The sequence below is a fragment of the Schistocerca americana genome, chromosome 4 (genome assembly GCF_021461395.2).
Source record: "Schistocerca americana isolate TAMUIC-IGC-003095 chromosome 4, iqSchAmer2.1, whole genome shotgun sequence".
In the NCBI taxonomy this organism is placed as follows: domain Eukaryota; kingdom Metazoa; phylum Arthropoda; class Insecta; order Orthoptera; family Acrididae; genus Schistocerca; species Schistocerca americana.
Genome location: NC_060122.1, coordinates 499388129 through 499405468, shown reverse-complemented (window position 1 = coordinate 499405468; position 17340 = coordinate 499388129). Strand labels below are relative to the sequence as shown.

The following is a 17340-nucleotide window of genomic DNA, read 5'->3' as shown; positions in this document are numbered from 1 at the left end:
TATAAGCATAAGGCAGAACTGACACTTGTGAACAGGAGAAATACTCATCACATAAAATGTTGGAAACCTCAATATCGATGCACTTATCGCGCATCTCCTGCACGCTGTTTCCTAAGTACTGCGCTGTGTCAGTAGGTCTGCATGAGGCTGAGAAGCAGGAGTGATTCATAACCATTTGGATGCAGCAAAAAACGGCACTCAAAATATAACAGCACTTATTCATTGTAGAATGTTTTGCGAAGCGAAATTCGTAGAAAACGAATATGGAGCTGTTTGCACTATAGTTTAAGACTGGAAGTGTTTTCGCGAAACTCGAGAAAAGTTTTCAGTGTAAAGCATACTGCCAGAAGAGCGCGAAACGGGGTCTGGAGAGGCTAAAAACCATTACTATTCCAAAAGGTTTCGAACATGACAAACATTGTTCGAGTGAAGGGTAGCCTGGAAGAAAGTTTGACGGAATATGATGACTGTGTCGAAACATGGGGAAGGAAGTGCATCTGTATCTTTACAAATTTACTGTTACGAATGAAGTAAATCAACGTTCAACTCCACAGTAGAGCAATCAGCATGGCTGATTTCCTTCCAAAGGACTCGGTTCCAGTTCCCGGTATTGCTAGGGACATTTCCCTGGTTGGAAGATTAGAACGGGGTTCACTTACGATCATTATGCCAACTGAGTAACGACTTGAATGAGAAGTAGTGGCTCATAAGTATGAAAAACCGACAACTGCTAAGAGAGCGGTGAGCTGATCTCATGGCTCTCTATGCCGAATACCAATGATGCCACTGCTTGAGCGTCGGTTAGCTCCCAAGCTCCCAGTTCGTGCGCCACTGCCCAGCAGAAAATACCCATCCGTGCTCTGAAGCACCGTTCCATAGTCTCGGGATCGGTGTATGCTATGCAATATCTAGTGTCTGCATCGTAACATGATTCTCTCAAGAAAGTGTTAATGCTCAGAAACTATTAAATCCATGTGTGGACCGAATCACCTATGATGAACGAGTATATCGATATTTTCACCAACACTGAACAACAGCACATACCACTCGACATCTTGGCTGAGTCAGTGCAATCTCTTGGCCACATCGATTGCCTGATCTCTCTTTCTCTATGAATTGGCCAGGTGCACTCAAATTATCTTCAGTCTCTGCAAAATGCTACAGCAAAACGTTCAAAATGCTGTTGCTGCTATTTGTCGGGCAGAGCGGCTAAACGTGACTCACAGTTTGATAAATGGATCATACCGTTGCATCGACGTCAACGAGGGCCATTTCCGGCATCTTCTGTGATGATCATTAACAAGGGTCAGACCTCTGTCATCATATTGTAAATATTTTTCGGGTCTTTTTTTATTTTACTCACACTGCTTCATGCGATTATTGTTTTTGTATTTACTCAGTTGCCATTCACATCAGTGTATTGTCCAGTAGATTAATACGTAAACAAAACTGTCACTGATGCCATTAGTAAGAGTACTCCCTATCACCTTCAGAATCACAACTCTATCAGCTGCTCCGAGAGGCTAAGGAATGTCGATCTGAGGCGCAGGTAGTGATGTCGACCTCAAGAATGACACGTTTCTTGGTGTTGGGCGGAGATACATTCAGAGTTGTTTTCCTTTCGTCTCTAGCATCACACTTTCTGTCAGTGTCAAACTAATCAGTAACTTTCTTCTTGTAATTTAGTATAATATGTAAATGATTATTCACAAATACTCAAAACTTCCTTGTGCATTTAGTTCTTTAGTTTATGAATGTGATAGAAAATAAATTACATGATAACAGCTATTGGCTTAACGGGAGTTGGAACGCCCTATCCCGACAGTGTTAAATTTAGTGACTTGGCCTCCCTCTGTTTCAGGAACCACTGTACCCATTGACATGAAACTTTTACAGGACATTAATATGTGTGCTCTGAGTCTACTGAACAACAATAATTGCATTTCAGCCACTGCTTTCGGAAATACAATTTTTTAATCACATAGTTAAAATTTTGTGCACTTTTTTGTACGTTGTCCTTAATAATTATAATTACATATAATAGTATGTTCTTATTTTAGTTCAGTAGACTCAAGATATGTATGTCATTACTCCCTGAAAATCTGAATCTCTACTCGAAGTGGTTTCTGAGGGTTAGGGAAAAATGCAACAGAAAATGTAAATTTTCAGGAATGGCTTCTAAAGCTTCAAAAGACTATGCGATTTTGCGTGAGTAGTTAATTAGAAAAAAAATCGGAGGCCTTAGAACTTGAATGCACATCGTAACTCACTTAATAAATGCTTAGTTTTTTTTTATTTTTAGTCAGTCAGAAGCACTCTGCACCATACTGTATATCACCCTCTTGATCTTCTTGTTTTTTCTTCTTTTCTTCTTTCTGGACTCCTTACCGGCCAACTGTGCTGCATACCTTGTCCATCCTTTCACGTTCTCTGATGCAGTTTGCTCCACATTTAATTCCTATATGCTGTAGCACTTTTACCCTACCAATTTTGCTATCATTAAAAGCAATAACAGCATCACTGACCCTCCACTCCAGTATCTTCATTCCAGCAAAACATTTTTTGGTCAGCGAGTCCCTATAAAATTATTGAACGACTCATTGGGATTTTGAATCTGACCATGCATACATTTCTTCGGTAATTTAGGATTTTCCAGGTCTCTGTAAATAGGTTTTATATAATTTTATTCGGAAAATTGCAAATTTTTTAATGAGGTAAAAATCCGAAACCGTGAAAAAATATTTTTTTCCTTTCTAACTCCCCTTACGTTCATTGTGTATATTGTGTACGAATCAGCATATATATATCATTATTAACTCAAATGGGAAGTATTTTATTTAATTTTCTAAACACAATCTACACCGGTTGAAAATGTTAAGATTTTTGTGTGCATTACTTCAAGATCTAATAAAATAGGTAATTTTTTGTGTAGAAGGCTTTGCATTGTTGTGTTATAAAGGTCATGTCCAGAAGAGAATGGGCACCAGATTGAGGAATTTGAAACAAAGTTTGGGAGACAAGAAACTTTCTGATGGTAAAACCATAAGAAGCAGACTGACAGACAAAATGATTGATGAACTGCAGCAGAATTATGGGATGGCCATTAGAAATAATACTGAGAAGTTGTTGAAAATGAAGCAAGCAGTGTGGGCTACCTTCTCCCACAGACTGACAGCTGATGAAAAACCAGTACACTTCATTTGCCCTCCTGGACCTTTTTCATTGTACAATTACCACAATGCCCAATAGTCAAACAGCTCATTGAGCCATAAACATTCCATCCCAGCAGCAGTCATGGATATATATATATATATATATATATATATATATATATATATATATATATATATATATATATATAATACAGAATATTCTACCTTTCGTGAATTATAATTTTTACTTTATTACTATCTATGGGATTTTATACTAATCATTTCCAATAGATATCGACACTAACATTTTCTCAAACTCTTTGCTAAGCCTTTGCGTCAGTATACGTTTTTGGCGAGTCGTTTGGAAATTGAAGAATTGTAAGCCATGTGGTTTCATTGGTTGGAAGGAATTCGCACTTACATTACGGTACTTTGCAGCGATACGACTAGTCTGGTTCCAATAGTAAGTTGGAGAGCTACTTTGGAGATCAGCTTTGTTTTATGGTGAGCCACAACTCACAATATGCCTGGTAAGAGTAATCAAACTTATAATGAGTGCTTATCTACAGTTTTCCGGGTGAGTTTGGTTGACTTTGACGCCTCTGATTGCATGGTAGTATTCTGACGCTATTTTTCGCGCAGTGCAATAGGGCGAAGAGGTTGCGACTTCGTAATTGCTTGGACGCTGGTTACTGTAGCATTTAGATCTTCATTTCTTCCTGTGCTATTTTAAAGTCTTCAATGTGAAGCCTACGATTGTTCTTGGTACTGATGATTCTGTGTAACATTTTCGATAAGGTCGTCTTGGTTTGTAAGGAGAATTGTTTATAGGCTGATCACCATGAGACCGTAAACTGTGTTAGTTGTCCTTAAAGGTCAATATAATAACCACTGCAACTACAAGTTGCGAGTTTAATTACTAGAAGAATATTACCCAGCATACTTAGTTTATTCTTATGTGCCACGCTAGTGAACAACAGCCTTGTTTTACTACGAAACTCAAATATGTCGTCCACTAACACCTTGATAAATGACCACACAACTACAGTGTAGGCATTGAGAATGATAAACAATAATCAGTAGAAGCTGTACGCATGCTAGGTAGAATTCTGGAACTGATCTACTACGATAGTCGGTCTGACAGGAAATAACGGTTTATTAAATGAGCTTTCAGGTGGTTAACTAATTTTACATTCTGAGTTCATGTCTACACAACAGGAGAGGTTGCCACACTGCACAGTTGCACGCTACATGCGGAAATATAACACACATATTGAAATGAAAATATTTATTCTTGCCATAGTATCATACGATATTTCGATATACAGACACAGTCTTCCATTTGCGCAGAATTTCTGTGTTTCATGTGTGACTACTATTTTTCAAGTATATCTGTTCCCTCGGGTATGAGATATTACTATTCTAAATATCATTGAATTATTAGAGCTTATTTATCACTACCTGTGAGAGTAGTCCTTGCTTTTCAAACACACAACATGCGCTTACAATGTCAGGCTGAGTAACATTAAATAACAGAGGTACTTGGTGAATATTCTGTTTGGACTTTGAAACAGCGTCCGTACTATTCCAGTAGTCTAATGGTGTCATTTCATGAAGGAATTAAATAAATTCTTATAGATGTGGGAGTCATGAAGACTAAGACATATTCGTGACTGTAGTAAAAAACATGAAATGAACTAGGTAGCGACATTTATACTGACTACCCGTCGTTGCCTGTATGTTACAGATAGGATCGATCGGCTGAAAAAGGGAACATACGCCCCAAACACAATTCGTTGTCTCAAGCGTCAGTGCCCTGAATCTAGAACCACACTAGCAGTTGGTAATCACCTTCTGTGACATGTGGTTGAGCTGAGATTAAGGTGAAAACTATTTCCCGTCTCTACTGGTCTGTGCGAACCGCAGAGTCAACAGAGGTACATGTATGGTGCCACCACTATCAGACATTTATTGATAAAGGAATTCATCACATAAAATTCGCAATGAGAATACTGTGTTTGGGAGTAAAAAAAATACTGATGAGACAAACATTTAGTGCCAACTGGTTAATAACGGGTTTATCGAAATTTCGAACGTAATGTGTGGGTGCCTGGATTCGGCCTGTCCCAGGTAGGTTTTCAAATGCATTTGGCACAAGGTGTGTACCTTCGCAACTGGTAAACAGGGATGGAAAATCAGAAAAAGTAAACACACTGCATACACAATCTTCCAGATGGAATAAAATGGTATTCATCGTAACATTCCCAGTCACGAATTTTCGATACAAATAAGTTTCTACAGTAAGTTCTGTATGGCTGAAATGGCAAAATGTGGAAGAAAAATAAGTACGATACGAAACCAAAAATAACGATAGCATGTAGTACCGGTACCAAGATATACACAAGGTGGTCGCAAACAGTTTGAAAATATTGTAAGGAGGATGCAGGATAGGTTGTGCAGAGAAATAATTGTTAAGAAAAAATTCAATGCGTTGCGCCGTTTCCGAGTTAATTGGTATTGAGGTTGGCCAATCAGGCCGTTACGAGCGCAGATTCAAGCGGCTGCCGAGACTGTTACCAATCGTGTGCATCGCTTGGTTTCCTAAAATCGAACAAGGAGTGTTGCACAAGATGGAAATGAGGAGCTAATAAGCGTCCAGGCCGGGTCGGGGGCTGGGCGGTTGTGGGGTGCGCTGTCATTTACATTGGCTAACTTAGTCCCTACATAATGTAATATGATTGTAATATTCCGGCTGCGACTATCAGTGATGGTACGCTACCGTAATTGAGACAACAACGCTCTTTGCTGTGACGACAATGCTCTTTGCTGTGAAAAATGAACATACAAGTTTTTTGCAATTGTTGAAATAAGGAATGCCGGTTGGATTTTTTTTTTTTTTTTGAGGTCATATAAGTTTGTATATATACGTAATTTGAAGTGCAGAGGTCAACTTGTAATTCCAATTGTCAAGAATAAAAAAAATCCTCTTGTGAAAAAGAAGGTAAATATCGTCTACGAACTCTTTTATTCGACGTTTAATCCCCAGACCTTCATAAAAACTATTTGAGTGTTTCTTCGTGAATTAACAATGCTGGGCGAATCTGCTACTATCACGGTCCGAACGACGCGCAATGTTTCGCCGGCAGCTAGTGTGTTCAAGACATTCCCTTTGTTAGTCAGAAGATATCATACTGCCATTGCTGTTCAACCTTCTCATTCTGAAAGTGTTTCCAGAAAATCTTACGACGACGGTAGTGCTTTAGCTGCCAAGAGAGCAGCAGCTACGAAGAAAACATAATCATTTACAGTCGATTTTCTTTCACAGATTTTTCTCTTAGACAGGTAAAAAAATTTAAAATATATGCATCAACGCAAAAAAATCAAAAGAGAGGTTAAACGCGGTACATGTCTTTGCTGTGTCAAAGTTAATGGTCAAGCAAGTTAATTAATTAATTTTTCCTTATGAGTAGCAGTTCTTAAAAACTTCATCGAAACATCTTTGGGTAAAAGGAAGAAAACATTGTATTGCTCATGGCGCAAGCTATACAGATTTACGGTACACATAATTTCAGAAGCCGGCCGCGGTGGCCGTGCGGTTCTAGGCGCTGCAGTCCGGAACCGCGGGGCTGCTACGGTCGCAGGTTCGAATCCTGCCTCGGGCATGGATGTGTGTGAAGTCCTTAGGTTAGTTAGGTTTAAGTAGTTCTAAGTTGTAGGGGACAAATGACCTCAGAAGTTGAGTCCCATAGTGCTCAGAGCCATTTGAACCATTTGAACCATAATTTCAGATCTTTTGCATCATCAACCGCAAAGGTTGACACCAAATAGTTAACACATTAACTCATTTGTAAAGTAATCAGACGTCTGCAGCTTTTTTATACACGAGAGTTCGATTCTTTAAAGAATCGGGAGTTTACTGGTTTTGTTACTGTTTGACTAAGTTCCATCCTTGCTACGCAGTTGTAGTCCTCTTCGAAGGCCTATTTCAGTACCGCAGGAAAATACATATAGTTCCGTAAAAATAAACAATGTCGTTCCTATTATATGGCAGCTATAGCCCTTAAAAATTACTTACACTAGTCAAGATTTCAACACACTCTCCACTATAGCTTAGAGGAAAACATCCCTCTATATAATTTACTCGTACCTTATGTATTTTGCGTGACCCTTCGTGGCTGCCTCGTCCTGTAGAAGAGTTAAACGAAGAATTTACAATGACCAGATCACCATCATTCGCACATGAGGTGGTGATATCATCAATGATAAACAGAAATATTAAAAATCCATCAGAATGTGCCGCGTTAATCTTGTGTGTCGAATCCCTTCAAGAAGTAAGCACAAACACTGTGGCCGCTCAGGTTGGTCTGAAGGAACCGGGCAACGACTTCTAGAGCTCCGTTCTGTCACCAACGTCCTCTGTGACAGAAACCTTCGACTGAACACTGTAATATTTTAATACAGTCACATACATTTGTAAGGGAACGTAAAAGGTGTCACGGTAAATGTGGAGGAAATGTCTGCTGGCATAGAAGTTAACTTTGTACTTGTGTTTTAAGTCATTTGACACTCCTTGGGTTGAAGAGTAGTACTATTCACAGAAAAGACGATCTCAGTGAGAAGACAGCTCAAGGAGGTCCGGTAGTCATCGGAGATGATGCGCACCACTGCTCCATTGTTCTCTGTCAATATCAACCTACAAGCCGTTGTTATTACTGTGTACGCGTTATTACATGTTTCTCTTCTACCTTCCCATGAACCAAGTGAGCAAGAGACTCTCACTAATCTTACCATGCAGTTTCTCCGCCTTTTTGTCCTCTGGGTGCAATTTAATACACCCCATGTGCTATTAGACTCTCATCACCTTCCCCCTGAGTTAGAGTTCTTGAAAACTTTTTGCTGGAAGAATATCTGTATCTTCTAAAATGGGTCAGAGTAGACACTTCAGTATTGTTTCGTTTTCCGCATCGACTGTTCTATAAGTTCTCCCTCCTTCGTAAGTATTGCTCAGATGGTAATGCTTTACATGGGAGTGGCTATTTAGCGATACGAACTCATCTGATACACAGTGCAGTTCTTGAAAGAATGTCACCAAGATGGATGATCAACAGCGCAAGCTATGCATTTTAAAATGCCTTGGCTGCGATTTAGCTTAGAGATGGCGTCCGAGAGTGGGTGGATCACGTATCATCACTACCCATCAATCTTCTGAAGCATCCATACCAAAGTCTTGATTACGTAGAACAGAGATACGCTGCTCAATAATCTGGCACAAGTACGTGGCTTTGCGGAGGTGACGTTCCACATTATCAGCAGGGAACTGTGTAGCCTTCTGTATTATTTATTTAGTCGTCAACCTCCTGATCGGTTTGATGCCACCTGCTACGAATTGTTGCTAATAATTTTTCATCCCAGACCAGCACTTTCACGGTATTTGTTGGATGTATTCCAGTCCCTGTGTCCCTCCATAATTTTCACCATCAAAACGGCCCTCAATGTACCACAGATTTCCTGATTTCTAAACAAACTTTGGGATATCGAGGGCAAAATACCATATTACTAACTAGATGAAGAAGAGATAGTGACCGGAATTCCTGAACACATTTCCTTGTATGTACGTGTTTTAACAAATGAACAAGATGTCTTTTTATTATTACAAAGGACGTTAGTAGATCCCAGAAAAATAAAAGAGACATTTCCAGATAATGACGGAGCATTTCTCTCCCAAAGGATCAAGATATACGATACTTCCAGCGATCATTATAGGGGAGGTTCCAAAAACATCGATCGTAATATTTGTGAGAATACTGAGGATTTCTTTGTACGAAATAGGCAATAATATTACCTAGAATAGAGACTGCACTACAACCCCCTACGCATAGCTCTCGTAGGGATCGCGCGGACAAGATCAAAGTAATTACAGCACACAAAGAGGTTTTTAAACCATCACAGTTCCCGCGCTGCATACGTGAATGGAACGGGACTTAGCCCCATAATAGCTTCTGCCATGAACTTCACAGTTATTTTAAGAGTAGGCCTGTGGGTATAGGTGTAGATTTGTTAAGTCACAAACCCACGACAGCATTTATTACAGCATGTTACGGAGGCCAATATAAAAGTTAAATAATCATTCACGATCTGTTTAATTTCGTATATGAGACAGAAAAAAACTAACAATTGGGGAAAGAAAGTATTATAATTATTTTCCTCATACTCAGGAAACAGAGTACAACCTCGAGTAATTATCATGGTGATCCACTCACCAGCTGCGCGATAAAGATGTTGCAACTCATCATCAACCACTGCCTTATCTGGATCTTACAACTGAAGAGAATATTCAGAAGATATCTATCATTGACAATCTGACACTGCTGGAAGCGCTTATATAAAATGCTTCTTTCTCAGGCACCAGGTAATATGTAATTGTTCGATCTTAAGAAAGCCTGTGAGGCGTGACATCCTCGAAAATTTTTACGAATGTGCCTGTTTTGGTTTTGCCTTCCCTAACCGAATGTTATCGTACAGATGGAGTCGGTAAAGACTATCTAATATAGATGAGAATTCTGTCCTTCAGGATAAGTGTGACACCCTTTTCTTTTTGTAGTCATGAGTAGAATACCATACAATCCCGATTAGCGTTCTATTTTCGTAGACGACTTTACAGCTGTCGGGTCATGTTGTACCTTCCAATTAATCACGTGGCAGTTGCAGAGAACTGTCTAGTTATTAGAAATGGATGGAATACATCGTTTTCAAATTTTCTGCAGAAATATTTGTGAGTACTCTTTTGAACTGTTCACGTGTTATAAACATCCAGACATTAAATAAGGCAAATGGTGTCCATTTTTAAGGATGCAGTTAGTTTTCTGGGCTCAAAATTAGGATGGATCTAAAAGCATGTATGTGAGCAAAACATGTGTGCTCAGATTTTACCTAGTTTTTGTTCGATACTAGTTCACTTATCGCTGTCAGTGCAGGGATCTACTCAGTCAGCTTATCTGAAAATTTCCGATGTACGAAGGTGAGTCATAGGAAAACCTTAAATATTTTTAAAATATAATTTAGTGTGTAGAAGTGGTACAAAGCTGTATCACTTTTCAACATAATCTCCCCTACGCTCAATACAAGTCCTACAGCGTTTACAAAGTGCATAAATTCCTTTAGAAAAAAATTCTTTTCGTAGTTCGTGCAAACACTCATGCACCGCGTGGAGTACCTCTTCATCAGAACGGAACTTCTTTCCTCCCTTTGAGTCTCTGAGTGGTCTAATCATATGGAAATCACTGGGGGAAAGATCTGATGAGTATGGTGGATGAGGAAGACACTCAAAATGCAGGTCTGTGATTGTTGCAACTGTTGTACGAGCAGTGTGGGGCCTTGCATTGTCATGTTGCAAAAGGACACCTGCTGACAGCAATCCACGTCCCTTTGATTTGATTGCAGGCCGCAGATGATTTTTTAGGAGATCTGTGTATGATGCACTGGTGACAGCGATCCCTCTAGGCATGTAATGCTCCAAAATGACGCCTTTTTCGTCCCAAAAGAGAGCCAGCATAACCTTCCCTACTGATGGTTCTGTTCGAAACTTCTTTGGTTTTGGTGATGAGGAATGGCGCCATTCCTTGCTCGCTCTCTTCGTTTCCGGTTGGTGGAAGTGAACCCAGGTTTCGTCCCCAGTAACGATTCTTGCAAGGAAGCCATCACCTTCTCGTTCAAAGCGCCGAAGAAGTTGTTCACAAGCATCAACACGTCGTTCTCTAATTTCAGGAGTCAGCTGCCGTGGCACTCATCTTGCAGACACTTTGCGAAACTGGAGCACATCATGCACAGTGTGGTGTGGTGACCCATGACTAATCTGTAAACATGCTGCAATGTCATTCAGTGCCACTCGGCGTTTTTCCTTCACTATGGCTTCAACTGCTGCAATGTTCTGTGGAGTCACAACTCGTTGCGCCTGACCTGGACGATGAGCATCTTCCACTGAAGTCACACCATTTGCGAACTTCCTATTCCATTCGTAGACTTGCTGCTGTGATAAACATGCATCACCGCACTGTACCTTCATTCGTCGATGAATTTCAATAGGTTTCACACCTTCACTACACAAAAACCGAATAACAGAACCCTAATGCAAATTGCAAGGGGGACGGCCATCTTTACACTGATACTGCGATGGTATGTGTGCATCTGCACTATGCTCCCACTTACAGGCCATTTTGCACTCTGTTTGTAGCACGCTTACCAACTTACAGGATCAGGGTGCGAAACTTCGATTTGTTATTACAACTTTAAGGTTTCAATTTGACTCATCCTAGTAGTATTCCGTGAAGGAGTCAAGGTGGTCGCACGACCTTTTAGGGAGATACAGCTTGAACCAGCTTCTGTGAAGCCTCATGGCATAACAAGCGTGTAAGAGGTATCCCCTACCCAATCACCTTTGCAACTGTGCTGCTGCTCGTCCACTCGTGGCGCAGCTTTCCAATAATCATCAATGAGAATCATGGTCCTTTGGAAATGCTGAAACAGTTATCATTAAAAACTGATGCAGCAAATATTAATGTCTTACGACAAGGTTCGAGGAAATTACCTCATTGGCTTCTTAAGTACATAGAGCTAATTTAGATTAGATTTTTTTTTAAGAAAAAAGAAAAAGAGCACTACTAATCCTGTTTTCAAATCGTTTCAGCAATATTTTACGCAAACAACGCACTCTCGGGTCCAAGCGGTGGAGGAGTAATGACTGAATGGTTGCTCAGTCGTTTTTCCTGAACGTGTCTTTAGGATTCATCTCCCAGGCAAATTCACAGTCCACAGTACAGAAATGTGTACGACCCTGAAGGCTTTGAAGCAGAGAAGGTGCAATAAGGGAAAACATTCTCTCATCTGCTTCTGTTCCCTCTGTGTTCTCTGAACCATTCCACCGATGTACCTAGCAGAGAAAATGACGCGTAACTTCCTTCTTCAACTAAGTAATGAAAAAAGAAGGAGTATTTTTACGCCACGGCACGTCGGGAATCCGGAGTATAAGGAAGCTGTCGTAGCTTTCATTGAAGCCCCTCAGGAAAACACTACAGAAAAACGTGTTGAGACTCTGTGAACGCTTTCTCCGGTGTTGGCCACAAGGTTCTAAGCAAAAGAGAACAGGAGTGCCGGGAGCCCCAGGTAATCGGTTGCAGTCTGTGGAAACAACTGTCCGGGCACAGGGTTCCTCCTTTCAGTTACAAAGACGGGGTGACGTGACTGTGACGTGTCTCCAATTAGCTCATAGCTCTCTGACACATAGCCTTTTACTCCACGTAGAAGATCCTCCAGACCCACCATTTAGGGTTTGTGGGTCTGTTAGGGCTTGTGAGGTATGCATTTCAACACATTAAACTTTAACTGCGTGTCTTTTATACACTGACGAGACGGCAGCAGTAAATTTAAGCTGGGATGAAGTCCGCTAACAGTACAGAATGCAGCCTAAATACAGGTGGTAGGTTTTAACTGTGAAGATAACATTTTCTAGCTGATCAGGTGGCGTTATTCTCCACTTCGAACTCTCCCTTCTATTAGTACATTCGACGTTTCGTCCAGCTGTTGAGATCTTCTTGAGGACTATTCTGATGTCTCCTGTTCGCTGAACACTCACGAAAATTAGTTACCACTTCACTTATAAAAGGATATTGCGTCGTTGGAGATACTTAAGAATGAAAGCAATTTCGGGAGAGATAACGCATATAGGCAACGGTGCGCGAGGAGTACAAATAACTATACGGAAGCCTTCTCGACGACACGACAATAATATTGCTGCAAATATTCCCCTTCTACATGCGGTATCGACCTCTGCAATGAAGATATAGCAGGCTGAAGAATTTTACCCAGTGACTTCACTTCGTCGGAAAAAGCGAGGAAAAACGTTCTTACATATTGGAACTTTACACTGGCATTTGGTATTGTTAAGCAAACAGGGAATCCCAGCAGATGAGTCGAAAGTTTGACTGTTGAAGGAGGAGTATGGAGACGAGAATGAAGCCGTCCAACCCTCCCAGAGAATTTCACCTTCAGTGACAGCGCCGAGGAACGCCAGCGGACGTATATTAAAGATGGAAAAAAATTGTGAATCTATTAGATGAAGATCAGTATGGCTTTAGTAAAGGTAATTCTGGCATTGTGGTTGAAGAAAAATCAAGACACATTCATAGGATTTGTCGAACTGGAAAAAGGCGTTCAACACTGTAAAAATATGCAAGATTCTCGAAATCCAGAGAAAAATAGGGGCAAGCTGTAATGAAAGACGGGTGATATACTGTATGTAGAAGAACCAAGAACGAACAATAAGAGTGGAGGGCCAAGAACGAAGTGCACGGATTAAGATATGTGTAAGACAAGGATGTAGACTTTCACTCCTGCTGTCCAATCTATGCCCCCAAGAAGCAATGATGGAAATAAAAGAAGGGTTCAAGGGTGGAATTAAAATTCAAGGTGAAAGGATGTCAACTGTAAAATTCACTGATAACATGGCTATTATCAGCGAAAGTCAAGAAGAATTACAGGACATGCTGAACTGAATGGTCTAATGAGTACAGAATCTGTATTGAGAGTCAATCGAAGAAAGGCGAAAGTAATGAAAGTAGCAGAAATGAGAACAGCAAGAAACTAAACAACATAATTGGTGATCACGAAGTAGATGAAGTTAAGAAAATCGGATACCTGAGTAGCAATAAAACCATCACGGGCCGGGTAAGGAGGACATAAAAACAGACTAGCAGTGCCAAAAAGAGCACTCCTGGTCAAGAGAAGCCTACCAATATCAAATGTAGTTCTTATTTTGAGGTATAAATTCCTGAGAAGGAGCACAGCATTACACGGCAGTGAGACATGGACTGTTGGAAACCCGTAACAGAAGAGTATATAAGCATTTGAGATGTGTTACGGAAGAATGTTGAAAGTTAGGTGCACTGATAAGGTGACGAATAAAGAGGTTCCCCGCAGAATAGACGAAGAAAGTAATATACGGAAAACACAGGCAAAAAGGAGGGACTATATGATAGGACATCTGTTAAGACATCAGAGAATAATTTCCATGGTACTAGAGAGTGCTGTAGAGGGTTAAAGTTGTAGAGGAAGACAGAGATTGAGATACACCCAGCTAATAATCGAAGACGTAGGCTGAGAGTGATACTCTGAGATGAAAAGGTTGGCACAGGAAATGAGCTTGTCTTGTGCCGCATCAGACCTGTCTCAAGATTGATGACCTAAAAAATAAGTCTTATAGTGATGCATTTTGTATGTCTTTATGGATCTTCCGATAACATGTCTTACAAAATATTGGATTAAATTCTTACGTCTGACCGGTACACATATGGTAGCTTCCGAAGTAATTTTTATTGCAACATCAGCTGTTGGCTCTGCGTGTTAGTCTGAATGATTGCATGTACCTGTCGGCAGTGGTGGTCTTTATGTAAGAGAAACAACAGAGGCAAAGTACAAATCATGGAACTTACAAAATTGTATGTTCAGTTTAAATAAAGTATCTGTTCCTATTTGTTAGTGTGCAGATAAAGGAGTAATACTTTGTCAATGAAGCATCGCCTGCCTACCATTGGCCACGGTTCACAGCTGGTAGGAGATGCTTCTGCTGTTCCTACCTGCTAGCGCCGCGGGCAGCTGCAAAGGTAGACGGCGACGTAGCATCTCGGACTATTCACGTACCCGATACGCTGTTGCGCCGACTTCACCCTGTGTGCACTTAGCAAGCAGTGCTTTGTTTACCTAACGCGATAAGAATGAAACACAAAACTTTTATCTGCCTGTTGTGAGAGGATCACAAGTCTTACCCTGCACCACAAATGTTTTGTCATTTTTGTTTGTACCTCGCGTGGAACGAGCGCTGTACTTACCTTGCTTGAGGCTCGTGAGATAACTTGACATATTAGAAGAAAATTTCTGCCCCTAGAAATTTTTCCTGAGTGCTAGACTCTGTGAAAAGGAAATTTTGATGGCCTGAAGATCTGCAAGATACACTCCTGTTTCCTCAGACAAGTACAGAAAGGTTTCAATTAAATGTGCGTGTTCCTCAACATGGTACTCAAGAATCATTGTCCAGTTAAATACAAATTACCCTACAGGCCATTAAAATTGTTACACCACGAAGATGACGTGCTACAGACGCGAAATTTAACCAACAGGAAGAAGATGCTGTGATATGTAAATGATTAGCTTTTCAGAGCGCAAGTGGCGACTCCTATAACGTGCTGACATGAGCAAAGTTTCCAACCGATTTCTCATACACAAACAGCAGTTGACCGGCGTTGCCTGGTGAAACGTTGTTGTGATGCTTCGTGTAAGGAGGAGGAATGCGTACCATCACGTTTGCGACTTTGATAAAGATCTGATTGTAGCCTATCGCGATTGCGGTTTATCGTATCGCGACATTGCTACTCGCGTTGAAAGAGATCCAATGACTGTTAGCAGAATATGGAATCGGCGGGTTCAGGAGGGTAATACGGAACGCCGTGCTGGATCCCAATGGCCTCGTATCACTAGTAGTCGAGATGCAAGGCATCTTATCCGCATAGCTGTAACGGATCGTGCAGCCACGTCTCGATCCCTGAGTCAACAGATGGGTAACGTTTGCAAGTCTACAACCATCTGCACGAACAGTTCGACGACGTTTGCAGCAGCATGGACTATCAGCTCGGAGACCATGGCTGCGGTTACCCTTGACGCTCCATCACAGACAGGAGCGCCTGCGATGGTGTACTCAACGACGAACCTGGGCGCACGAATGGCAAAACGTCATTTTTTTCGGAAGAATCCAGGTTCTGTTTACAGCATCATGGTTCAAATGGCTCTGAGCACTATGGGACTTGACTTCTGAGGTCATCAGTCCCATAGAACTTAGAACTACTTGAACATAACATAAGGACATCACACACAACCATGCCCGAGGCAGGATTCGAACCTGCGGCCGTAGCAGTCGCACGGTTCCAAACTGTAGGGCCTAGAGCCGCTCGGCCACGCCGGCCAGTTACAGCATCATGATGGTCGCATCCGTATTTGGCGACATTGCGGTGAACGCACATTGGAACCGTGTATTCGTCATCGTCATACTGGCTTATCACCCGGCGTGATGGTATCGGGTGCCATTTGTTACATATCTCAGTCACCTCTGGTTCGCATTGACGGCACTTTGAACAGTGGACGTTACATTTCGGATGTGTTACGACCCGGAGTTCTACCTTTCATTCGGTCACTGCGAAACCCTACATTTCAGCAGGATAATGCACGACCGCATGTTGCAGGTCCTATACGGGCCTTTCTGGATACAGAAAATGTTCGCCTGCTGCCCTAGCCAGCACATTCTTCTGATATCTCATTAACTGAAAACGTCTGGTCTATGGTGGCCGAGCAACTGGCTCGTCACGATACGCCAGTTACTATTCTTGATGAGCTGTGGTATCGTGTTGAAGCTGCATGGACAGCTGTTCCTGTACACGCCATCCAAGCTCTGTTTGACTCAATGCCCAGGCGTATCAAGGCCGTTATTACGGCCTGAGGTGGTTGTTATGGATACAGATTTCTCAGGATCTTTGCAACAAAATTGCGTGAAAATGTAATCACATGTCAGTTCTAGTATAATACATTTGTCCAATGAATATCCGTTTATCACCTGCATTTCCTCTTGGTGTAGCAAATCTAATGGCCAGTAGTGTGCATTTACAGTCACAGAAGACTCAGATACATAAAAGACTGCAAGTCCATTGCTAGTGAGTAACAACTTAACAAAAATGAATTCGGTAATTGGTCACATTTGATGGAATAAAGAAGTATAGCCAGTTTGCTGATTCACAGCCGTTCACGAGTTCAAGAGGAACATATACTGGCAGAGGAAACAGGATTCAGTTACCTGAACATAACTGATTGCCCAGTCAATTCTGTGAAGTTGTGTCGTACTGTAAATGCATTTACCGGTAATTTATTTATTTTAGTAGTCTATGGTTATGAGTGGGTAATTTTGTATATTTAGTATTAGCAGTTTTTCATAAATTACATGTTTCAGTCTGACTACATATTTCAGCTTAATTGAGTGACCTGAATCTGAAATATGTAATTGTTGTTGTTGTGACCTTCTCTTCAAAGACTGGTTTGATGCAGCTCTCCATGCATATCTATCATGTGCTAGCCTCTTCATCTCTGAATAACTACA

The 17340-nt window shown here is 41.1% G+C and overlaps 1 protein-coding gene across 1 annotated transcript in view; it reads right to left on the bottom strand.

Moving 5' to 3' along the window:
• LOC124613581 (facilitated trehalose transporter Tret1-like) overlaps positions 1–15062 on the bottom strand; it is a 99221-nt gene extending 84159 nt beyond the window's left edge. Inside the window, exon 1 of the mRNA XM_047142296.1 lies at positions 15032–15062. Coding sequence (XP_046998252.1) covers positions 15032–15062 — 31 coding nt within the window. The remainder of the gene's footprint in view (positions 1–15031) is intronic.
• Positions 15063–17340: the final 2278 nt, after the last annotated feature.